The 27,584-nt window shown below is 37.2% G+C and overlaps 1 protein-coding gene across 1 annotated transcript in view; it reads right to left on the bottom strand.

Annotated features, from left to right (window-relative positions):
• TMEM170B (transmembrane protein 170B) overlaps positions 1-27,584 on the bottom strand; it is a 45,819-nt gene that overhangs the window by 13,294 nt on the left and 4,941 nt on the right. Inside the window, exon 2 of the mRNA XM_055263258.2 lies at positions 4,654-4,824. Within this exon, the coding sequence (XP_055119233.1) occupies positions 4,654-4,824 (171 nt within the window). The remainder of the gene's footprint in view (positions 1-4,653; positions 4,825-27,584) is intronic.

The raw sequence follows: 27,584 nt of genomic DNA on the forward strand, positions 1-27,584 counted from the left end.
TATAGCTGTTTATAAAACTATTTTATTTTCATAATTCTCTATCTTTATTATTGAGATTTAGTATTTCTTCTATTATGCTCTGTATTTTACTCTTCTGCCTTAACCCTTTTTTTCTTAGTTTGCCAGCAGTCTATTCATCTTATCTTTCCAAAGAACCAGTTTTTTGTTAATCTTTCATAAACCTGACTTACATCTCCACACCAATAAAACTAAACAATGTAATCAAAAGATATCCATGTACAATAGCCATAACAGGAGTTTAGGAATTAACTTCATAAAAAATATACAAACTTCCTATTGAGAAAAGCATTTTGAAACTCTAATAAAAGACATAAAAGATGATCTCAATAAATAGAGATACACTACATGTTCTTGGGTGATAAAATATGCCAATTCTTCCCAAATTATCCTCTATATTCAGTTAAATCCTAATAAAAATCATTATCATACTTTTTGAGCGATCCAGTAGACATAGTCTAAAATTTATATGAACAAATAAAGGCCCATCAACAGCTGTTAACTTTGAGAAAGGAAAGTAACAAGAGGGAGCTATTCCTGACAGATATTAAGATATACCACAAAACTACTGGGATTAAAAAAAAAAGTGACCCTTATACAAGAATAGATAAAAAGACCATGAATCAGAATAGAGTTCAGAGACAGATCCCTGTACTTTGAGAATATAATACACAATAAAGGTGGCACTACAAATCAATAAGGAAATGATGAATTTTTTAGCGTTTGGCATGATAAAAACTGATTTACTATATGGCAGTGGGGGAAAAAACACATAGAATCCTATCTAATACCTAAAACAAAGGTAGACTCTATATGGAGGATAAATTATGGCCTGAATGCCCGATGCCTTTTTTGTAAATAGAAATAAAGTTTTACCATAACAGGCCATGTGCATTCATTTACATATGTCTATGGCTGCTTTTGCACTACCTTGGCAGAACTGAATAATGTGACAGAGACCACTAGCCTGCGAAATCTAAAATATTTATTACTTGGCCCTTTACAAAAATGTTTGCCAATTCCTGCTACAGGTGAATTAAAGACCTTAATACAAAAGGAAAAACTGTAAGATTAATAAAATATATCAGAATATCTTCTAGCACTGGAATGGAGGATAACTTCTTTAATAAAATCTTTATAAACCATAAGGCAAAAACCCTTTTAGTTGATCATGTTGAAACTAAGGATTTCTGCTCCGTAAATGATATCATGGATGAAGGTAACTGATAAAAGACTGAAATAAATTATTTGCAAAGTCCAAAACCAACAAGAGGTCAATATCTCTAATATATAAAAATATCTGTAATTTAATAAAAAGGAAACAAGAATACCAAAAGAAAACCACAGAATTTAAAGAAGCAATCTGTAAAAAAGAAAACCTAAATATATAATAAACATAGGAAGAGATGCTCAAATTCATTAATAATCACAGAAATGCAAATTAAACCAACAATGAGAACTTACTTTACACTTTCAGACTGGCTAAAATTAAACAGCTAAAATTAGACATTATATAGAAACCAGTTTCTCCCAATTCTGGTATTAACTAAAAACATTATATAAAAAATCACTTTAGTTTCAAAATAAAATCTAAGAAGTTGCAAAATATAATGAATATGTAACTATATTCAGTCAGCATCTTACTGAATATAGGTATTTAGCAATCAATAACTGAAGATACAGCTATGAGTGCACTAGTATTCACAACTTGTATTAAGAAAAATATCACTATTCACATTGGCTAGTTTTCCTAATTCACCTGTTTGCAAGTCAGATAATTAGCCAGAAAAAAATTACATGTTTTATTGCTAATATGGACACAAATTTTTACTTGGAATTGTGTCAGACTTATATTAAGGATTTAAAAATATAACACTGCAGTTTCTAAAATCACTGGCTTACTTTATTCTTGACTGAATTGAAAATGGGTTATATATACATACATATCATCAGAGATAAATGGAAGAATTCCATTTCTCATGCTCTCTTTAAACTTTTCCAATAATATATGCAAATAAATACATATATATATATATATATACACACATACCACTTAAACTTCCAAACAGGCTGCTCCTTCTTCCTTCGTCCTCTGTTCATGGTTGCACAATTACAACAGTGGCCATGTCAAAAACTACTGGCAGCCCCTTTCATATCTCTTTGTATGCCACCACAATGAATAACTAATTTAGATTTTTTGTCCTTTGTATAGTTCTTACATTAACTCCTTCCTTCCCAACCTACGGCCATTACTTTAGTTCAGAACCTGGCCTCAAGTTTAGATTATAGTTAAGTTAATGCCTCTTAGTTCCTCTTCCTTCCTCTTTATTCTCTCTCCCTATCCCCTCTTCTTTCTTTCCTTTCCTCCCTCTCTTCCTCTCTCACTCCTCCTATCCATCCAACCTATATGTTTTGAGTATCAGTTATGTTCTAGGTACTGTTTTATTTTTGGGGATCGAGCAGTGATGAAGACAGACCAGGTCCCTGCTCTTTCAGGGTTTTCTCTTGCTTCTTTACATTAATTCTATATTCAACTATAAAACAAAATTTCCCACTGAACTGCTTGTCCCTTGCCAACTGCATTCAAAAATATCCATTTGTTTTCCATGGCCTGCAGAATAAAGCCCAAACTTCCCAGACAGCTTTCCAAGGCCCTCTGGAATCTGGCTCAGTTCTATCTTTCCTACTGAATCTGGTACTACTCCTATTAAGCAGACCATGTGCTTTAGCTAAACCTGAGTACCTGTTTAAAACCCTGTCTATGACAAAGCATATGAGGTAACATCCATATCATCAAATTATAGGTTGAATGCAGAAACAACAAAAGCAACTATAAAAACTTAACACAAGATAACAAAAAATAACAATTGAAGGATAAGAAAATAGACTCCTCCCCATTTCCCACAAGTATTTTATGGTTGTCTTATTAGTGCCATAAGACATACCAAGGGACGTGGGAATAGGGCTTTCCTCTCAAGGCAAAGGATGTCAATCACTCTGGAAAGGGTAAAGAAGGGAATCCCTTGCATGATAAAGATAAGGTTGCCTTCTTATCTCTGAGGCAAGAATCAACTAGAAAGGAAGAAGAAACTGTCAGAAAGTCCCAAAACAGATCCAGTGGTAGCAGTGAGCTGCCCCTGACATATGGGAATAGGCCGGACGTGAAGGGCAACAGACACATGTACTATGCATTGGCAGTCACAGAATCAACAGCAGCTCAGAGAGGCACCCGGTTTCTGGCACAACCACACTAAGCAAGCAGATGTGGCACACTCCAGTCTCAACAGGGTGCACACCTAAGCTCTGCTCAACCAGCGGCTGCAGAAATTGTTACAGTAGGTAGGTTGTCAGGAGTGGGGCAGGAGAGGGCTACCCTCACCCACCAGGAATGTCAGGTGACCATCAGGTGATGGTCCTGCAGTTGTCACACTAAAATGATAATTGGTCACAGGCACCAGGGAGAGGCAATTTCCCAATAGATAAAAACACTTGAAATTGGTAACCAGTAGCTTCCAATAAAATCTCAGGAAATGTGTAAGTGGGCTCAAGCATGCGCGTTAAGACAAAATGGTGGAGTATGACCTTCCGGGGCATTCCACTGGAAAAGGGAAGAAAGCCTCAGATGAGCATGAACACAACTTCTTAAACACACTGCGCATGCTCGCCTCCCAAGTGTAAAGAGGGCACCGCACATGCGGGTGGCTCACCCTAAAGGAAAAATGAAGGAAAAGGGGTGCAAGACACTGGAAATGGGCCAGCGAGTCGTAGGACCAAGGTTAAATGGGGCACTTGACCTCCAAAGTGCCCGCTTGGGTCTCTTCCAAGTGTACTTTCCTTTCTTTCCTGCTCTAAAGCTTTTAAATTCCACTCCAGCTCTGAAGCTTGCCTTGCTGTCTTTTTCTGTCTTATACTCCTCAGTCTTTCCTCTGAGGAGGCAAGAATTGAGGCTGCTGCAGACCTGTATGGATTTGCTGCTGGTAACTTGGATACCTTCTGCTGATAACAAAACCATAAACTAATTCTTTGAAGTCGAGGCTGGAGTTTGGGCCTAAGTACAGTGTTAAGCAGAGAAGGCCAGAGGGAATGAACCCAAAAACTGTCTGAAAAAGCTCATGAGGCAGCACAGCAGGAAACCTGCAAAGCACTAGAGGACACTCTAGCACAGCTCATTTCTAGTAGGCCATAATAATGTGTATATAAGAAGAAAGTGCAATTTTATTTTGTAGTCACAGGCAGATGACATTAAGGACCTCAGGGCTATACTTTTGCTTATGATAATTATCACTGACATATTTTTATGCCTTTCCTTTTTCCTAGAAAATGAGCAACTTGAAAGCAGAAACTATAATCACTGTGAATTTTCCCATTGAACTGCCTTGCCTCTTGCCAATTTTTATGAATTTTTCTATTTCCCTCAAAACCTTGTAAAAGGACTCTTCACATAGCAGAATTACAACAACTATCTGTTCAATGAATAAATCAGCTCATCTTTATCTTCTAGGTGGAGTGTGTTAAGTGTTGAAAAATAATCTACATAAAAGATCTCACTAATGTTACATGTATAACAAGAACACAGCTACCAAAATGCTAAGTGCATACAAACTTACATCCTCAGACAAAAGAAAATCAACTTACTGGTAATCATCGCTCCAGTTACAGAAGCCAGAAATCCAATGCTGACTGCAATGACAGAGATGACTCTTCCCTGCCTATGCCTCTGCAGCATCACAAACATCAACACTCCTGCAGCACCATGGACAAACAGAGAAGAGAAGAGAGCCCAGAGGAAGATCCAGTACCACATCTCTGAAAGGAAAAGCAAAGTGTTAATAATCTGTTGAAACACAACTTAGAAAATTCAGTTTAACAAATAGTGAGCACCTATGGTTTGGGAGGTTAAATGACATAATACATAGAAAAATGCTTCACACAGTACCTGACACAAGTAGCACTGAATACATTATAAGTTTTATCATCATCGCTGATGCCTGATGGGGAAATAATTCCTTCCATGGCTTCAAAAGGTTAACACTATACTCTAATTTCTTCTAAATGCCCCTATTATATAGCTATCATCCATCAATTTTACATTAAACCCCGATATATTTGTAAACTTCTTAGAATTATAAAATTAGTTTGAAATAGAATCTTTTATTTTCTACCCTAAACAGAAGTGTTAAGAATGTTTTTAACTACCTTGTAATTCTAATTCAAATCATTCCAGAAATCAGTCAATGACTTTTACCTTTTATCTTTAAGAATTTCAGTCATTTTCTCCTCGTGGCCCTGAACTTGGTATACTAAAAAATCAGTCAGATAAATTATTTCCCTCTAGTCATCTTAGTGTTCCTTATCCAGAACTTTTCAAGCTCCAATATTATCTCCCCACTGTGACCTCAATTGACTGTTCACTGACATCTCAGCTTAAGAGACACTGGACAAGCACACTCTTCATTCTCTCTCTCACATTCATTCCCTTTCCTTCTGGCCACCCAACTGCCTCCCAGTCACTCCATATAGTTCCCACAGATGTCCTTGCACTGACTCCTTCTCCCTAACCATACTGTAGTAAGGTTGGAAAGAAAGGCAATCGATCCAAGCTGGGCCAATCGTTCCCTTCCCCTGGGACTTCTGGATTGGGACCAACTGAGTGTAGCTGAAGCTGAAGTGTAGCTGTAGCTGAAGCTGAAAGGCTCAAGATTTGTGAAGCTACTTCATCGTCGCATGATGAAAGCCACAGTACAAGAAGGAAAAAGATCCACCAAAGACAAGAGAGAATCAAGTCCCTTAATCAGTTATTTCTAAGGCCTGACTCATTACCATCCTTAGATTCAATGTCACATCCCAGTTCCCGTGTAATAAAATCCCTCTTTTTACTTAAACTATTCAGGTAAGGATTCTCTCATTTATACCTGAAAGAGCTGACTCTAAAATATTTAGATGTCACCTTGAGGATCATCCTTGATATGCAAACATTCTATAATACAAAGTATCTCATCTGTGATTTGGGCTAGGTAGTCACTCTCTATCAATTGTAAAAGAAAAGTCAATAAAACAGTCATTAAATAATTAAAATGGATGAATCAAAACCTATGTATCCAAATATCATTAAATATGGATATTTACTGTTGGTAGGAATGTAAAATGATGCAGCTGCTGTGGAAAATAGTATGGAGGCTCCTCAGGAAGTTAAAAACAAAACTACCATATGATCCAACAATTCCACTTTCTGGGTATATACCCAAAAGAACTAAACGCAGAATCTCAAAGAGATATTGGCACACCCATGTTTATCAGTATTATTCACAATAGCCAAGAGGTGATAGCAACTCAAGAGTCCCTGAATGGATAAACAAAACACGGTACACATACAATGGAAAAATTACTCAGTTTTAAAAGGGAAGGAAGGAAATCTTATCACATACTACAACAGGAATGAACCTTGTGGACATTACGCTAAGTGAAATAAACCATCACAAATGAATACCATATGATTTTGTTTTATTTTTTGAGGCAGAGTCTTGCTCCATCACCCAGGCTGGAGTGCAGTGGCGTGACCATAGCTCACTGCAGCCTCCATCTCCTGGGATCAAGTGATCCTCCTGCCTCAGTCTTCCCAGTAGCTACGACTACACATGTGGGCCACCATGCCTGGCTAGTTTTTAAAAAATATTTTTGTAGAGACAGGATCTGCCTGTGCTGCCCAGACTGGTCTAGAACTCTTGGCCTCAAGTAATCCTCCTGCCTCAACCTCCCAAAGTGCTGGGATTATAGGCGAGAACCACTACGCCTGGCCTCAAGTTGTAACCTTTAAAATCAACCAGTAACCATAACCAGTGAAGTGTTTCCTTGAGTTCTGTGAGCTGTTCTAGCAAATGATGAAACCTGAGGAGGGGTCAATGGGAACCCCCGACTTACAGCCAGTCAGAAATACGGGAAGCCCAGACTTTCTACTGGTGTCTAAATGGGAGTCGTTTCTGGGACTGTGCCTTTAACCTGCGGGACTGGATGCTAACACCAGGTAAATGTCAGAACTGAACTGAACTGTAGGACACCCAGTTGGTATCCTAGAGAATTGCTTGGTGTGGGAAAAAAACTACACATCACTTGTCACACAAGTGATCTGTGTGAGGGAGGAGAAAACAGTGAGTGCCTTTTTTTGGCGGGGAGGGGGGCCTGGTGTGGAGTAACCTCAGCTCATTGCAACCTCCACCTCCCGGGTTCAGGCGATTCTCCTGCCTCAGCCTGCCAAGTAGCTGGGATTACAGGTGCCCGTCACCATGCCTGGCTAATTTTTGTATTTTTAGTAGAGATGGGGTTTCTCCGTGTTGGTCAGGCTTGTCTCGAACTCCCGACCTCAGGTGATCTGCCCACCTTGGCCTCCCAAAGTGCTAGGATTACAGGCATGAGTCACTGCCCCCAGTCAACAGCAAGTGTGCTTCATCAGTTATGTTTTTACTAATCTTTTTTAAAAAAGTAAAAAATTTAAAAGCATGATATAAATTTGAAAAATAATTAGGTCAAGACCATAAATGACTAAGAATTTAAAACAAAACAAAAACTCCTTAAAAAGGAAGGAGGGTATGTTTATTAAAAAGCAACATGAGCAATCTTTGCGGTAATGGATTTCTTCTTTGACTATAGTGGTGGATATACATGTAAGTGATACAATTGTATAGAACTAAATACACAATAGAGAAGAGTACAAGTGTACAAGAAATACTAGCAAAGTCTGGATAAGGTTGGTGGATTGCATCAATGTCAATATCCTGGTTGATATATTATACCGTGGATTTCTGAGATGTTCCTATTGGGTAAACTGGATAAAGGGCACATAAGCTCTCTATGTATTGGTTCTTACAACTGTGATTCTTATAATCTCAAAATAAAAGTTTAATTTAAAAAAACGAAAGAATAGAAAGATTTTTTTTAAAATCAGCTTTACCCTGCCAAATTCTTAAGAACTGGCACGTAAAATGGACTCATGCAATTTGAAATTACTTCAAAGAAGAGACGTCTGATATATTTTACAGTGTGTGTTAAACTACCATGCCTGCTTCTCAATGGCATACAAGATAGATGCTAGTGATTATGGAAAAACAGACAAAGCTTGCCTCTTAGAGGCTTTTCTCTTCCAGCATTCAGGGAAACAGTATTTCAGATCATTACTCTCAAACAAATGGCTTCAACTTATAATAAATACATTAAAATTTAAAAACCCCAACTTGCTCAGAAGACATTTGCATATTGAAAGATAACAGTTTTCCTAAGTGAACCTAATAAAGTGAGAATATAAGGGAGTAGAAAATGCGGGTGTATATTTTCATCAAGGGAGCTCTTTTCTCAATTTACCCTGAGACAAGGAAAGGCTCTGCAACAACCACAGATTCTTCAATACAAAAGTCAACAATCCGCCTTGTACCTCGAGCCCATTTTAAAAAGTTCTTATAATACAATTAGAGGAAATAATTTATTTATTGAATATATTTAACACTATGAACAGGAGATTATCTGACATTATAAAAAAAGTAGTGTTGTTTGACTACTGAATATGTAGCTATGATCTCAACAATAAATCTACCTAATAGAAGGCAAAGTAAAATTTCAGTTTAATGTTTTATAAAAACCAAAGGTATCAAAATAATCATAAAATTAAAATAGAACCTCAAATGGTCCTCCAATGACCAGTCCAGGATTATTCCTTCATCAGACTGAACATGAACAAAGTACCCTAATGTCAGATTTACTTTTATATTTCTTTCTCTCTTTCAAAAAATCATACTCTTTATGACGGAAAAAATGATAGAAAACGTAACCTAACAGTTATGTTAGGTTTTGTGTTATTACTATTATTTTGAATTACCTGACAGATCAACATAACCTCATGAGTGAACAGGGACTCTAAAGATTTTGATCAACTCTGGATAAGCAAGACTGTCCAAGGCCCAATCACTATCGGCAAATACATGAAACCTACTGGATTAGTTCAGGTGAAGAGAACCGCAGGATCCTAAGGACTAGAGCAAAAGCAGATGCCCATGTTCCTGGGAAGAACACCTAGTAAAAAGACAGGAGTGGAATATCACAGCCTTTTCTTAAACTGTCTATGCTAAAGTGAACACCCAGAGGCTCACAGTTTTCTCTCTCCACTCATACCCCACCTCATCCAAGCTTCTAGCAATTGGGTAACAATGAAGGGAGGAAGCCAGAGAGACTTTGCTAGTGCTGAAACAATACAAAACAAACATTTAAAAAATGTAATACATAAAACAACAGAAACTTTGAAGCATCTCATGCCTATAATCACCATAATTCTCTGGAAGGGAATATCCCTTCTTCCAGAACGTATCTCAGAAATTCCTTTTATAACATTTCCCCACTCAAGACTGTTTATAATCCTCACCTGAATTTTGCCTGGATTGTTGCAGTGTGTTACTTTTTGGTGGGGTAAAAGGCAGCGGAGTTATGATCTGTTCCAGCCTCCAAACAATACTAGAAATAGCTCTGCTCCCAATCTGTAACTTTCATCAGCTCTGGTTGCCAAGCCACTAAAAAATTATCTTCTGTGCTTTTGTTTTTAATCCTTCAACAACATTATTTATGAAAAATGAATTTCTCTAGATGTCTAGAAAATACTGAGTAAAAACAAGTCAAAGAATGGTACACATTGTATAATCCTATTTGTTTAAAAAAGTACATTTTCATATCTGTACAGAAAACATATAACCAAATGGAAGAAGACCTAACAATGGCTATCTTTTAGAGATAAGATATGAGATGAATGATACCATTTTATACATTCTTTACTATTTTAAACAACTGGTCTGAAATATTTTACACACATTTTTATCGCAAATATAATATTTTTAGAAATTAGTTTTTCATTCTTTTTTTTTTTTTTTTTTTTTTTTAAGAGATAGCAGTCTTGCTATGTTGCCCAGGCTGGACTCAAACTCCTGGGCTCAAATGATTCTCCTGCCTCAGTCTCCTGAGTAGCTGGTACTACAGGCATGTGCAACTATGCCTGGCTCTCATTCTATTCTTTATCAAAGGAGGAGATTTGGGAGGCCGAGGTCAGGAGATCGAGACCATTCTGGCTAATATGGCAAAACCCCATCTCTAACTAAAAATTTAAAAAAAAAAATAGCCGGGTGTGGTGGCGGGCGCCTGTAGTCCCAGCTACTCGGGAGGCTGAGGCAGGAGAATGGCATGAACCCGGGAGGTGGAGCTTGCAGTGAGCAAAGACCATGCCACTGCATTCCAGCCTGGGCGACAGAGCAAGACTCTGTCTCAAAAAATAAAAAGTAAAAAAAAAAATAAATAAAAATAAAGGAGAAGATGCTCTACTAGACCAATGGTTCTCAACTTGAGCTGCTCATGAGAGTTACTGCATACTGGGTATGCAGTAGAGACAGAAATCACTACTCTAGGATAAAGTTACATAAGAGGTATTTATTTAAAGCTCTGAAAATCATTAAAACAACAAAACCTATCTCATTAGACTAATTATTTTTTTAATCCTCAAAAATACAGAGAATCCAACCTCTCTACTAAAAGTCATTAGCAAGGCAATACTGAAAACTTACTATACACTAAACATTCTAGAAATCAAGCTGAAAATACCATTTATATATTATATATATTTTCTTTCTTTATACCATCACCTTCTTTACAGAAATGGTTCATATTACATATTTAAATAATCTGTGTCCTAACTGGGTTATTTCAAGCTTTTTGTAAAACCAACAAATCTAAAGTGCAGAACTTGCTCCCATTTTCTAACAGCAATGACTTCTGAATTTGGGGACATGTCCCACATAGGTGACTTACTAGACTCTCAGAGAGATGATACATTTATAATTTGGAAAAGTGCTATATAGATCAAGGGTCGGCAAAATATAGCCCACGAGCCACATCTAGATCTAGTTTACCACCTGTCTCTGTATAGTCTTCAAGAATGGTTTTTAGATTTTGAAATGATTTTTTAAAATCAAGAAGCTGGGCACAGTAGCTCATGCCTGTAATCCCAGCAGTTTTGGAGACTGACTCAGGAGGACTGTTTGAGCCCAGGAGTTCAAGACCAGCATGAGGCCCTGTCTCTACAAAAAATTAAAAAATTAGCCAGGCATGGTTGTACATTCCTGTGGTCCCTCACTACCCAGGAGGCTGAGACGGGAGAATCACTTGAGCCCAGGAGGTCAACGCTGCAGCAGTGACCCATGATCATGCTACCACACCCCAGCCTTGGTGACAGAGTGAAACCCCGTCACAAAAAAAAAAAAGAAAAAAAAGGAAAAGAAAAAAATATATGAGGAACAATAATTTTTGACATGTAAAAATCATAGGAAACTAAATTTCAGTGTTTATAAAGTTTTATTGGAATAAACACATTCATAGTAGTCCATGACTACTTTCAAGCTACAATGGCAGAGCTGAGTAACTGAGACAGAGATTATATGGCCCATGAAGCCAAAAATATTAATATTTACTACATTTTCTATTTAACTAAAATAAAATACTATTGCTAAAAGTAGAATACTGTATTTACAGAAAATGTCTGCTGACTCCTGGGCTGGGCTTGGCTGTCCCATCCCCCATTGAAAATTACAGTCAAGGTAGTTTCACATATTATCAAGAGTTGGCACTTTGAGTGTTCAATCAATGACATTTCAATTACATATGTTCTAATTCCTCAGTTTCTGCAGAGTACAGTATGCAGGTGATGCTATGGGGTACATAGCCCTGTGCAAGGGTGTGGGTTGTCAAGAAAGGTTCCAAGAAGAGTCATCCCCAAACATGAATTTTTTAAAAATTAACAAGATTTAAACAAATTAGATAATCATGTTGGAGGTGCGATAACAGTGGGGAGTGGGAGGTGGGACTTGGCTATATGCTGGAGTCACCTGGGAGAGCCTAAAATAAATGATGATGCCTTGATACCACCCCCAGACATTCTGAGTTAATTGGTTTAGATGTAGCTTGGACACTGGAATTTTTAAAAGTTGCCCAAATTTAAACGTTTCTTATGCTCCTGTACAGCCAAGAATGAGAAACCACTGCTCTAAAACACAATGTTCAAATCATGAAATTATATATAATCGAGAATATGAAATTGCAAGAACTCTGGGTTTGACTAAAACCAAAAAATACAGTAAGATGAGGCTGTAAATTACAGTGGTATGTTAGAGCCAGAGTAATTTTTGGTGAAGAAAGGGGCGAGGCTTATAGACCATATAGAATGAAGAATTTTTGTGAAAATTGAAGATTATGGGGACTCAATAAAAACTTTAAATAAAGAAGTTATAGAATCTATCTCCTTTTAAAAATATTACTCTGGTAGATATGGAAAAGTGGGACTGGATGGAGATGAGAGACTATAAGAATATTTCAAGAGTAAAAAGAGATTAGCCAGGTGTGGTGGCATAAGCCCATAGTCCCAGCTACTCAGGAGGCTGAGGCAGGAGGATCGCTTGAGCCCAGCAGTTTGAGGCTGCAGTGAGCTATGATTGTGCAACTGCACTCCAGCCTGGGCAATGGAGCGAGACCCTGTCGCTTTAAAAAAAATAGTAATGATAATAAATGAACAAATAATAACAATTTTAAAGAGTACAATGATAAATTAAGGCCTGGATTTTTGTACTGGGCTTAGGATTGAAAATAATTTGAGAAATATTTAGGAGAACTTGTGGATGGCCTGGATGATAGAGATGAGGGAGGTGTGACGTCTCGCCTCTCAGATTTCTGGTGTGAACAACTGGATAAGTGATAATTCCATTAGGTTTGGGAGTATAAAAAAGTACATTTAGTCCATCTACCATACTGTTCAAACGCTGGTGAGAAGCAAGCAGTAAAGAAACTAAAAGCAGGAAAATATCAAGTACAAAAATGTGAAGATTACCTGCACAATTACATTACTGACCATGTTCTATAAATATCTAAATTTCTTTTTTTAAATTATTTTATTTTATTTTTTAATTTCTGGGGTGCATGTGCAGGATGTGCATCTTTGCTACATAGGTAAATGTGTGCCATGGTGGTTTGCTGCACCTAACAACCATCACCTAGGTATTAAGCCCAGCATGCATTAATTTCAGGTTTGTAGTGTCCCAAATTTTTTCCTAAATGCATGATTTTGTAGAATTTAAAATCTATGATTACTAAAACAGTTCAGTTATTCTATTTAAATTTTAATATAAAAAGTTGCAAAAAATGTCACTCCCATCGAATGAGAAAAAGATAAATTATACAATCGTAACTTTTCCTTAGCTCGTTAGTGAGGTGAGGATGCAAAGCAAGGAGTGGGGGACATGTGTTACCTGGTAAAGCATAAGAGCAGGCGGTGGGCAACATACAAGTGGGTAAGAAGAAATCAGCTACAATTTTTACAGACTGTTAAAGACCACATCAACCTTGAGTAAATGACACAAGTGACAGACACAAATGCACATTCGCTTGCAAGTGCTTTTCCACAGGTCATTACTGAGTGCTCCCTGGAAAGACTGGATCATAGGCCGGAGACTGGAGAGAGCCACCGGTGGTGGTGTAGGCCTGCGGGAGGTGACTGCTGGGGAAACACAGAAATCTTGCTTCTTGCGATCCTTCCCTTATTCAAGGCAAAAGCCTTAGCCATTAGGGGAGGGCAGCAAATCCTGTCACCCTAAAGGGACAGGCAAAGCTCTAGTAGAACTCCAGTTTAGGGAAGGGTAGAAGAATAAAACCTCTATTCCTGGGAGAGAAGCAGAAAACCATCCAGGACCCAGGACCCAATTCCAAGCAGAGGTCTGTTACTGCCAATGGAAGGATGAGAAACTCCTAAGAACAATCACAAATGTAAGAACGGTTTGGCCACCATGGTTCAGAAAGGCAGGAATGCTGACAAAGACCCACCTCCTGAGATCCCCATACACAGAGCATGCCTAACACAGAAACAGGACAGCTCCCCTCAGGAGCCTAGCGGCAAGCAACAAGCATCAGCATTCCACCACTGGGGGCAGGCTAGTGTGTGGAGAGAGACCCCTTCTGAGGCATAGTTGTGAAAAAATGGCTAAAAGCTACAATGGAGCATTGCCACTGAGAATAACCCTGCAGTACAGAGCTCCCACCCTAAGCACAAGGCAACAACAGCAACCTTGGAGAATGTGAAGCATGTGGTGCACTGAAGGTAACCACAACAACAAAATTCAAATTCAGCTCAACTCCTAAGTAGATTAAATCAGTTCTCACATTATTGGTCTAATGGAAGCAACAGACCATCTCCAGACATGAACACGATGTACCTCAGTCTTTAGTGAGACTTTTTCAATCAAAAAATTCTAAGAAGCACACAAAAACAGGAAAAAACAACTCACTGTTGAAAGATAAAGCAATCTACAGAACCTGAGTCAGAGATGGCCCAGTTTGTGGAATAACCACACAGGGACTTTATAATAATTATTGTTAATATGTTAAAGTCTCTAGTGGAAGAAGCAGACAACACACATGAACAGATGGGGAATTTCAGTAGAGATGGAAATTCTAAGAGCCAAATGAAAATGCTAGAAGTTTAGAAAAAAAGATATGGAACAATTTCAAATGGTTTAACATATATGTAATTGGAGTCCAGAATAAGAAAGAGACAACAGAGAAAAAAAGATATTTGAAGGGAAAGTTGCTGAAAATTTTCCAAAAATAATAAAAGTCATCAAACCACAAATCCAAGACTCTCACAGAATCCTAAGATAAATACCTCCCACTTCCAAGAACCAAAAAAACAACAAAACAAAAACAAACCACGCACACACACCTAGACACATCATAGTGAAATGCGTGAAAACCAAAGATAAAGGGAAAATACTGAGAGTAGTCAGAGGTTAAAAGACATATTACAAACAGTGGAACAAATATAAAAAGTAAAGGAAACTTCTTATCAGAAATTTCCAAGCCAGAAGACAACAGAATGACATCTTTAAAATATTGAAAGGGGGAAACAAACTATAAAGCCAGAAATCTATATTCAACAGAAATGTCTTTCAAAACTAAAGGTGAAATGAACATTTGTCAGAAAGAAAAAAGCTCGGAGAATCAACTGCCAGAAGATCTATGCTACAAAATACACTGAAGGAAGCTCCTTAGACAGGATTATGATACCAGATGCAAACTTTACACCAAGAAATAATCAACAAAGGAGGCTAAAATGAAGGTAAACATAAAAGACATTTTCTTCTTATTTTTAATCACGCTAACATTTCAACCAGACTTAAAAATAAATTGTATTTATCAACTGGCAACCACATTTAATACATAAGTTAAAGCTACTGTAGATATTTAATAGTTTTCTACTTTTGCCTCTTAAGAGAGAGCAGAAACATTATCTTTTAAACTTAATTGTGACACCTTCAAGAGCTGCTTTAACACAGTGCCCATCTTAAAATTCATGGCAATACTGTTTATTGCCCACTTAAACTAAGTTACCCTTTTGCTTGCTAATTATATAATTTCAAACTGTAAATAACAATACCCATAATTAAACAGAAGACAATTCTTAGAAAAACAGGTTTTTAATTAAAACCAATCAAAATATCATTTGCTTTAAAGAAATCAGGTTAAGGCTATTTAAAATAGTTCAAAAATTGCTCTATATTTGAGCCACAGCACTGTCTTCCTAAAAGATGCCATTCAATTTGTTCTTCCCCGTAACTGATTAACTAATTAATCAATTATAATTCCAGTGATTTTTACTCAGATAAAAAGTGTAAGGATTAACTGTCAAAATCTGAATCTAGTATGAAATTATAACAGTAACTATACAATGGTTTTAATTGTTATTGTGTGCCCTCAAGTATCTTAAATTATATGTATCATACAAAAAAATATTTTTTTTGATTCATGTTTGTTTGAATCACCAACCTAAAAAAAACCTTCTCAATGAAGAAGGATAAAATGTTTTAGAATCTCATGATATAACATTTCCATGGGATATTTATACTAAATACTGAAAATTAAACTTTTTACACCAACGAGCATAACTTGTAATGAAATTCTCAATATAATACATTCCTGAAACTAAATATAAATAGGTGACCAAAGGAATGACCAATCAGGAAATACAAGCATAACCAGGAAAACTGCAAATAATGCAAAGTCAAGTCACAGTAATCACACCTTAAATAGCATTCAGACTAACTGTGAGGAAGTAATTATGCTGTACTGGGATTAAAAGAGAGAGAGAGATAATTTCATAACTGGAAGGAATCTTTAAATATTGAATCAAGTTTCCTAAACCAACTTTCAAGAAGGCCTAAGTCTAAGAGGTCAGAGGTGTGCAGAGAGTAACGATTTTCTTGGTCCTAAACCTTACTCTGCAAATAAGTATATTAAAAGTCTGAAGAAGTCCCACTTGAAAAAGAAAGTTGCTTAACTTGAAAGATTAAAGAAACCAGTTTATGTGCAAATGCACACATTTTTTCTTAACTCCTAGTAAAACCTCTAAACTTTTTTTCTTAACTCATAAAATTTCTACATCAGCTCTCCCTTAATCAATATGAAAACTATTTACATTAGATAGTATTATAAGTGAGGAAACAGGCCTGGGAAATATGTGACTTGTATAAAGTAAAAAAAACTAGCTAGTAGAAGTTGAGGCTAAAAAATTTCTTGACTCATACATTCAAGGATCCTATTACTTCTTTCGAATCTTTATTTTTAGAAAAAAATTTAGCAGAACCCCAATTATCCAAGAAGGGAGGTGGAAATTCCAATAGCTGCTCACCTAACATATTTACATAAACATTTTTAATGTTTGATTCTCCCATATACTTCAGATTTAATATAACTAAAATGTTTAGAATTTTTAAGATACAGTAGACCCTTGAACAACGCAGGTTTGCAGTGCACGAGTCCACATACATGTGGATTTTTTTTCAATTAAACATGGAGCAAAAATATTCTAAGGATGCAAAACCCACCTACAGGGAGGGTTGACTTTTCACATACATGGGTTCTCCAGGGCCACTGCAGGATTTTGGTATATGCAGTGGTCCTAGAATCAATCCCCCATATATACTTTGAGATCAAAATAGACACCTCTTTATCAACTAAGACTGAAACTACGATTAAGGAAGCAAAGTTACCTACAGGTCAAGGGTTCAGGGCCCAGGCGGCATGGCGAATTTCTAAAGTCCTATGGCTCTAAACTCCCTGACAATAGGAGCTATCAGACCACCCCTTACTGATTTACAACCCAGACCACAACTCTGATTAGACACAGGACCAGCCTTATAAACATTCTTTTCTCATAAGCAATTGTAGACCTTATGCCAGTCTCTACCAGTTATACTATACCATAGAGACTGTGCACAGACTGCCTTTGCATCCCATAGTTCACCTTCTGACATAGTCAAATTCTACCTCATTTTAATGCTAAAACCTTGCCCCAAAGTAAACAGAGAATACATGTTACATGTTTACCCACTGAGCATGCACTCAGCTCCTCTCATAAATATGTATAGCTTTTCCCCCAAACCTGCTGAATATGTATGACTCTATTGTGTAATACAAACTCTGAAAGGCAATAAAACCCAACCTCAACTTCCCTTCTATGAAGAGACAGTGCTTTCTGCACATGCACATGGCAGAGACTATCTCTTCCTGGTTTGCAAATTGATATTGCTGATAAAACTATCCTTTCTACTATTTAGCCAGCCTAGTGGTCTTTTGGATGACAACACTGAGGGATGACTGTATTATAATTTAATAAGGATAATTTTCTATGGCTAATAACCACATACAAATGAAGAAAACATTCTCAAAAGATAAATTTAATATAAACTGTTAAAAGACAAGTCACTTTAAAAAAAAACTGAGTTATCATATGCTCTTGGAAATAAGTGAGTCATTTATACTGAAATTTTAATAAGTCTAAGTCTCCCATATTAACACTTATACGCCACAAGATAGCTATAAATTGATCACAAAAAAAAAATTTAAAAAAAATCGGGTGTTCCCAACCACTAAGCTCTCAATAACAAAATCTCCTGAAGAGTTGGTTTACAAGGCAGCATCCTAGGCCTTGTTCTAAGATCCTAATTCCACATATATCTACTGGAGCCATGGATCTGTATGAACAGTTCCAGGTGATTCTGATACGTAGGCCTGGAAACCACGACAGATTCATGTAATTCATGGCAGGCAGTGACAGAAGGAAGAAACTGTATAATAAAAACCCAGTTTCACATTACTAATGAAAACATCTTTGCTTTCCAAGGCACGCAAGAGCAGCAACGCAGTCATGTCCTGGTAGTACCAACCCATAGGCAGTTCACCTCTCCTGCCTCTCCACCCTCCCATGAACCGGTTCCTCCTCCACTCTCTACCTCTTCTTGTGCTGTCTTCACAATTCCATTGCCTGGTTCTTCCTGAACTCAACAAGCCACACAAGAACTACTTAATCTAAAGGTTAGCTTCTCTAGATCACTGAGCTCCTTGTGGATAATGACTGACATCTTCACTTTTGTTCATCAGTGTTTACCACAGAGACTGGCACATAACTCATAATCAAGAAATGTCAGGATTAATCCTTGAAAATGCTAGACTGTGCTATTTAAACATGATTTTACATATCAAGACAGCTTTCTGCTTTTTCTAATCACCTTGTTTTTACAGACACTTCATTCCCTCACCTGCTATGATGCCCCTAGTCTTCCCTTAGCCTCATTCCTTTCTCCCCATACCCACCTTTAAGACTGTCTTAGCCAGCGTCCAGCAGGCCCCCAAGAGTCCCCACCACACCCTTGTGCAGTCTGCTCGCACAGTGTTCCAGAGCTGGTCTGTGTATGACCAATAGAATACAGCAGACATGATGGTATATCACTTCCAAGATTAGGCTACCAAAGACTGTGGCTTCTGTTTTGGTTTCTCTTTCTGTGTGTTTGTGTCTATGTGTGTGTGATCTCTCACTCTGAAAAAACCAGTTGTGAGTAGCCCTATGTGGAAGGCCTCCCACCACCTGCCAAGAGCCACATGAATGCCCCTGGGAGCTGACTCCCTAGCCCTAGACAAGTCTGCAGAGAATGCAGTAGTCCTGGCTGACAGCTTGACTGGACACTATAAGACCCTGAGCCAGAACCATCAGAGACTGTATGAGAAAATAAATGTGTCTTGTGTTAAGCTGCTAAATTTGGGGGTAATGTCATTCAGCAATAGATAACTAATACAAAGATGTATAAGTTAACACTCAAGAATATAAGCTTCTTGAAAATAGTCGCTATGTATTTATCTTTGTATCTCTGACAGCACCATGTCCACCGTAAAGTACTCAAATGTTTACTCAACTGAACAGCAGTTGAGTGGTAATTTTTCAAGTCATGGCTTAGACACTCTGTAAGCAAGGGCAAAATAATCTCTGCCTGTTTCCTCACTTTTACAAACCGAATTAATAATGGTGTCTACCTTGTGGAATTATTGTGAGGCTCAAATGAAATAATAATAATATTCTTAGAACAATGCCCAGCACATTAAAAGGTGTTAAAGAAATGTTAACTACTAAAAGTAAAATTTCTAAAAGGGAAATATATCACTTTCCTTCCTTAGTACCAAAACCCTGGGTATACATTTTTTTATATAAGAATTATACAATCTGTCACGGTAAAGCGTTAATTAAAAAAAAAAATTGGCTGGGCACTGCAGCTCATGCCTGTAATCCCAGCACTTTGGGAGGCTGAGGCGGGTGGATCACCTGAGGTCAGGAGTTTGAGACCAGCCTGACCAACATGGTGAAACCCCATCTCTACTAAATAAAAAAAATTAGCCGGGCATGGTGGTGGGCACCTGTAATCCCAGCTACTTGGGGACGGAAGCAAGAGAATCACTTGAACCCAGGAGGCACAGGTTGCAGTGAGCCAAGATCGCGCCACAGCACTCCAGCCTGGGTTACAAAGTGAGACTCCACTTCAAAAAAAAAAAATTATATAAGCCACGACAGGATTATGAAAAAAATTAGAGGCAGGGCACAGTGGCTCATGCCTGTAATCCTAGCATTTTGGGAGGCCAAGGCAGGCAGACTGCTTGAGTCCGGGAGTTTCAGACCAGCCTGGGCAACATAGCGAGACCCCGTCTTTATTTATAAAAAGTTAGAAAAATTGATGTACATATAAGTATATGCGATAACATACCAAATGAAGGGGAGGAATGGAGTATGTTAATAAGCTGTTAATTGATCTAGTAACCTACATTCCTCAAAGCTATTTGCATTTTTTTCAAGTCCTACTACAACAAGTAGATATATGCTCTTAGATTATATTCCATGATTATCATAACACAAGCAACTGGACTTCAGTAAGAAATTGTGTTCTTCCTATTTGCATAAAGTTTGGTGAAAAAAAATCTTTTTCTTTCAAGGCTTAATCTAGTTAGCTAAAGTCACAAGATGGAATGTGACAATCTAATGAGGCCTTTTTTTTTTTTTTTTTGAGATGGAGTCTCACTCTGTCGCCCAGGCTGGAGTGCAGTGGTGCCACCTCGGCTCACTGCAAGCTCCGCCTCCAAGGTTCACGCCATTCTCCTGCCTCAGCCTCCCGAGTAGCTGGGACTACAGGCGCCCGCCACTACGCACGGCTAATTTTTTGTATTTTTAGTAGAGACAGGGTTTCACCATGTTAGCCAGGATGGTCTCAATCTCCTGACCTCGTGATCCACCCACCTCTGCCTCCCAAAGTGCTGGGATTACAGGTGTGAGCCACCGTGCCCGGCCTCAGGCTTCTTTTAAATGTGTTGGTACTGCCACTGTTTATTCTGATTATTTTATTGTTCATGTAGTCACTAAAAATAAAAAATTAACCTATTACACCTGATATAATCACATATTAAATAAATTTATAAGCTCACTTTATAGAAAATGAGATGCATGCAAAATGCTTTATATAGCGTCTGATACACAGTGAGGGTTCAATAAATATAGCCATCAGTAGACTTATTCATCTGATACTACAATAAGTTCAACATGCTACACTCTCTGGGCTCTCCTCTTACCTCTGACCACTCTTTTTTTATTATTATACTTCAAGTTCTAGGGTACATGTACACAACGTGCAGCTTTGTTACATATGTATACATGTGCCATGTTGGTGTGCCGCACCCATTAACTCGTCATTTACATTAGGTATATATCCTAATGCTATCCCTCCCCCTTCCCCCCACTCCATGACAGACCCCGGTGTGTGATGTTCTCCACCCTGTGTCCAAGTGTTTTCATGGTTCCAATTCCCACCTCCACCTATGTGTGAGAGCACGCAATCTTTGGTTTTCTGTCCTTGCGATAGTTTGCTCAGAATGATGGTTTCCAGCTTCATCCATGTCCCTACAAAGGACATGAACTCATCCTTTTTTATGGCTGCATAGCATTCCATGGTGTATATGTGCCACATTTTCTTAATCCAGTCTATCATTGATGGACATTTGGGTCGGTTCCAAGTCTTTGCTATTATGAATAGTGCCACAATAAACATACGTGTGCACGTGTCTTTATAGCAGCATGATTTATAATCCTTTCGATATATACCCAGTAATGGGATGGCTGGGTCAAACGGTATTTCTAGTTGTAGATCCCTGAGGAATCACCACACTGTCTTCCACAATGGTTGAACTAGTTTACAGTCCCACCAACAGTGTAAAAGTGTTCCTATTTCTCCACATCCTCTCCAGCACTGTTGTTTCCTGACTTTTTCATGATGGCCATTCTAACTGGTGTGAGATGGTATCTCATTGTGGTTTTGATTTGCATTTCTCTGATGGCCAGCGATGATGAGCATTTTTTCATGTGTCTGTTGGCTGCATAAATGTCTTCTTTTGAGAAGTGTCTGTTCATATCCTTCGCCCACTTTTTGATGGGTTTTTTTCTTGTAAATTTAAGTTCTTTGTAGATTCTGGATATTAGCCCTTTGTCAGATGGGTAGATGGCAAAAATTTTCTCCCATTCTGTAGGTTGCCTGTTCACTCTGATGGTAGCTAATTTTGCTGTGCAGAAGCTCTTTAGTTTAATTAGAGATCTCATTTCTCAATTTTGGCTTTTGTTGCCAATTTCCTTCCTTAGTTTCAATTCCTTGTCCCCATCCCTACCTCCTCTCTCTTCTGTTTAGGTTTCTTTTCTACAGAAAACATATCCCTAGAAATTGTGACTCCTCTTCATGAACTATCTTACTTTCTTAGACCTTCCTTTCAACCACTAAACAAAGATAAATACATTTTATTATCACAGTTAATATTAAAGAATCAAAATTATAACTCAAGCGGTCCCAAGACATATCCAGAAAATGGTTCAGATCGAAGAAATGTCATCTGGACCTTGGACTTGCTATTGCCAGAGGATATGAATTTATGATTCAAAAATAATGAGACAGAAATTAGGAAAATAAAAACTTAATGACAAATGGTAAACACAAAAAAAATCCCTAATGACAATTTTGGTTTTTAAAAATTATAGCATCTTCATTCTCAATAAGATATACAGGTAAGCCTCCTAAGAAGTTAAATCCTATGAAGCCCGTATGATACTGGCACTTACTATTTGAGTCTGTACCTATCAAGGATAAGGACTTTTCACATTTTTTAAAAAAGTAAAATGGAGGTCTGATACAAATACTGAAAAGTAGCATATATCTTTAGGGCACATTTACAAAACATAAATAACTCTAAGTAGACATTTGAAGTAACTTTTTCTACTGAAACTCACCTCCTACAATAGAGCCTTTAGGAAAAGGAACTTAACCTAAAGGTAAGGTAGAATACAGAGTAACCCCGAGAGAAGCATGCCTTCTTGGGAACGCTACTGAAGGAAGGTGCTGACTATACCAGTATGAATGTGAACAATTCCAAATATATATACTAAATATTCACTTTCTTTTTTCTTTTGACTGACGCTAAATATTGAAACAAAAATGACTTAGTAACTATAATGCCTAAAAGAGATCTATGATGTAGTATGTATATGTGCATGTGTATACATATCCTAAATATACATATATACAATACTCTTCATTTAAATATTGAAACAAAAATGACTTAGCAACTATAATGCCTAAAAGGGAACTATGATGTAGTATGTATATGTGCATGTGTATACATATCCTAAACATACATATATACAATACTCTTCATTTATCTGCAGTTTCACTTTCTGCAATTACAGTTCCCCACTATCGACTATTGTCTGAACATAGATAAGTATAGTACAATACAATATTTTGAGAGTGAGAGACCGCATTCATATAATTTTTATTACAGTATTTGTTGTTGTTAATCTGTGACTGTGCCTAAGTTCTAAGTTAAACTTTATCATAGGTATGCATGTGTAGGAAAAAACACAGTACAGGCATGTGTTGCCTAATGACAGGGATACATTCTGAGAAATGTGTCATTTGGCCATTTCATTATTGTGCAAACATTATACAGTGTACTTACACAAACCTAAATGGTATAAACTAACATATATTCCATTTAGGCTATATGGTATAGCCTATTGCTCCTAGGCAACAAAACTGTATAGCATGTTACTTTACTGAATACTGCAGGCAATTTTAACACAATGGGAAGTATTTGTGTCTCTAAACATAAAAAGGTTAAGTAAAAATATAGCATAAAAGATTACAAAATGGATATCTGTATGGGGAAGTTACCATGAATAGAGCTTGCAGGCCTGGAAGTTGCTCCAGGTGAAATTGTGAGTGAATGTGAAGGCCTCAGACATTACTGTACGCTGCTGTAGACTTTATAAACACTATACACAGGCTACACTAAATTTATTTTTAGAATTTTTTTGTTCCTCAATAATTAACCTTAGCTTACTGTAACTTTTTTACTTTATAAACTTTTAACTTTTTAACTATTTTCTAATAACATTTAGCTTAAAACACAAATACATTGTACAGCTGTATGAAAAATACTTTATATTCTTATTTTATAAACTTTTCCTACTTCTAAAATTAAAAAATTGTTAAAAACTAAGACCCAAACATACATATTAGCCTAGGCCTACACAGGGTCAGGATCATCAATATCACTGTCTTCCACCTCCACACTTTGTCCCATGGAAAGTCTTCAGGGGTAATGACAGGCAGGGAGCTGCCATCTCCCCTAAGGTAACAATGTCTTCTTCTGGAATCACTCCTGAAGGACCTGCCTGAGGCTGTTTCACAGCTTTTTTTTTTTTTTTTTTCTTTCAGAGTCAGAGTCTCGCTCTGTTGCCCAGGCTGGAGTGCAGTGGCGCAATCTCGGCTCACTGCAAGCTCCGCCTCCCAGGTTCATGCCATTCTCCTGCCTCAGCCTCCCAAGCAGCTGGGACTACAGGCGCCCGCCACCACGCCCAGCTAATTTTTTGTATTTTTTTTTAGTAGAGATGGGGTTTCACCATGCTAGCAAGGATGGTCTCAATCTCCTGACCTCCTGAACCGCCTGCCTCGGCCTCCCAAAGTGCTGGGATTCAGCTTTTTTTTTTTTTTTTTTAAACAAGTAGGGGTACATTCTAAAATAATGATAAAAAATCTAGTACAGTAAATACATAAACCAGTAACACAGTTGTTTGTTATCAAGTATTATGTACTGTACATAACTATATATGCTCTACTTTTACACAACAGGCAGTACAGTAGGTCTGTTGACACCAGCATCACTATAAACATGTGAGTTACACGTTGCGCTATGACATTAGGACGGCCATGATCTCAGTAGGTGATAGAATTTTTTTAGCTCCATTATAATCTTATGGGCCCATCATCATATGAGGTCCTTCTTTGACTGGAAAGTTACATGGCACATGACTGTATATATGGGGTTCAGAAATATCCATGGTTTCAGGCATCCACTGGGGGTTTTGGAACATATTGCCCTTGAATAAGCGGGACTACTACTACTACTACTACTTACTACTAGTACTACATACACACACACACACACACACACACACACACACACACACACACACAAAGAGAGAGAGAGAAGCCTTTTAACCTTCATTCCAGGTTGAATTCCCAGCCTCCCAATGCTTATTACCAATAAAATGAAGGGAACACCTGCCCCCACATTTGCTGCTGACACAGAAAGACCAGCCTGAAGCGGCCCTCATCTTTTCCCAGGGACCAATTATCCCTTTCCTAACACCAGCCAAGTTTTGCATTTATACTGGGATTTACAGACCCTGCCCTTTTCTAAATAAAAATTCTTCTCTAAACTCTTAGCAACCAAATTTGGGTCAGAACACTAAGATGGGAAGCCAAAATAGTTAAAGAAAATAAAAGTAAAGCCAAAAAAAAAACCATTTAATTGTAGATTTTTTTAAAGTCAAGCTACCTAAAAAACTGTATATACAATATTGACTCTCATTTTAGATTGGGGTTGGGAATTTAGAACATATTCAAAGAAAGAAAATCTATTTGAGAAAGAAAGGAAGCTATTTATCTCTCTATTTCAGAAGCATATAACTGACACAGTTAAACAATTTAGGAATCCTGTGAAAAACACACTTAAAGAAGTGATATGTACAGAAAGAGAACTTTGGCAATGGTTATTGACAGAAATGGGGTTTCTAGGGATTAATATGCTCTATATGGAATCCCCATACAAGTGTCTTCCAAGGTAGGGGAAATAAATAGCAGGCTGAACTTGGTAGGAGTTCTAAAACTGGCTAGATAATAAATATGGATCACTAGCTTTTACAAAGGCAATGGCAACTTAAAATTTTAGAAAGCCTAATATATTACATTTTCCAGTATATTTTATTTTCTGGACAAATTAGTTCCATTCATACATCTTCAGGCTTGCTGATGCAAATACTTACCATGGTACTCTTAAGCACAGGTTGAATATCCCTTATCTGAAATGCTTGAGACCAGAAGGATTTCAGACTTCAGATTTTGTAATATTTTCAGGCTATTTACGATTCAGCATCCCTAACCTGAAAATCTGAAATCTGAAATGCTCTAGTACTTCCTTTTAGTGTGATGTTGGTGCTCAAAAAGTTTAGGATTTTGGAGCATTTTGAATTTCAAAATTTCAGATTAGGAATGTCCAACCTGTACCGTGATATTTATTCTCTCTTGACCTGCCTGAGTTAACAAGCTATGTAGGAGAGAAAGGAAAGGCAGAGAACAAAGGGCCAGGAAACTCTGGTTCCAGTTCTGCCTCTGTCATTAAATAACTGATCTCAGCCATGTCACTTCACTGATGGAGTGATATTTCAATATTTCTCAAATTAAGTCGTTCTGGCTGTAAAATGTTAAGATGTTTGTAGTTCTCATTATTACTTTTTAAGAATTTATTTTTATCAAAGTAATATATAAACAAGACTACTTTCTAGAGGTCAGTCTCTAAAATAAAAAGGTCAGTATATTTTCCCACTTCACCTATTGGAATAATACACAAAGTGAAAAATCACATCACATCTCTTTGTACATGGGAAAAAAACACTAGTGACAGCATACTTCCCTTTCATTTGGTATCCAATTAATCAGAATGCCTATTAAGCAAATTTGTGCAAATCCTTCACACAGTTATTTCTTAAATCCAAGTAGTACCGGTTCTAGACTATGCGCCTTTCTATTAGTTTCATTTCCAAGTTTATGATGACGACAAAAATGCCTTCAGACTCAACAGTATATGTTATCATATTATGAAAAAAGATATTGACTTTTTCACTATTAGCTATCGGATCTAAGCAAGTCACTCTTTGCTCAGTATCTGAATCTGTAAAATAAGAACAATAATCTCCCTCAGGATTGCTGAAAAGATTAAACAAAATATATGAAAGCATTATATCCAACACAGAAAACTACTCTCAATAAGCATTTGCATGTTTTAAAGGTATGTATAAAAATGATTTATACGAGTTGCTTAAACACATCATTCCTCTTTAACAGCATATTCACTCCAAGAGATGCAGCTGAGAAACAATGCAATATAGAATGTTTAAATCAAGCAACTGTTAAAACTTTAAAAATTCACCTCAATAAACATGTATTTATCATTTACTATGTTCCAGGTACTATAATGCTAGGGTATAAGAATTCAAAGTTGAGGCAATGGACTGACCCTCAAAAAGCTCACAGTCTAGAAGAGATAAATACAAATTATAATGTAATTGAAAAACATAATAAAAATATGTACAAAGAGCAGAAGTAGCAAGATAAAGCAAGAAATTAATTTTGCTTGAAGAAAGTAAGGAGGAAGTAGCTGAAGTAGCATGGTAAAGAAGAAAGAGGAGTCTAGAGGCAAAGACTTGGGTCTAAAGCCCAGCTCAGTCATATACTAGTTGTAAGATTTGGGACAATTTAATTTACCCCTCTGAGTTTCCTTTTAAATGTACTTTGAAGAGTTATTCTGAAGATTAGAAATAATATATGTAAAGTGCCTAACACAGCAGCAGCCATTCAACAAATGACAGATGTTTCAGAAGTTGTATTTACTCACCTCTTTATAGTAGACTAAGTTGTAAATGGCACTGTAGGTAGCATCTGTTAACTAATGATTAAGATACACACGGAATTACTAAGGTCACTGGCATGGAGAAGGCCACAGTGAATCCCATCAGAATATTATCACTTATA

Source organism: Symphalangus syndactylus, chromosome 23 (assembly GCF_028878055.3).
Source record: "Symphalangus syndactylus isolate Jambi chromosome 23, NHGRI_mSymSyn1-v2.1_pri, whole genome shotgun sequence".
NCBI classification, from domain to species: domain Eukaryota; kingdom Metazoa; phylum Chordata; class Mammalia; order Primates; family Hylobatidae; genus Symphalangus; species Symphalangus syndactylus.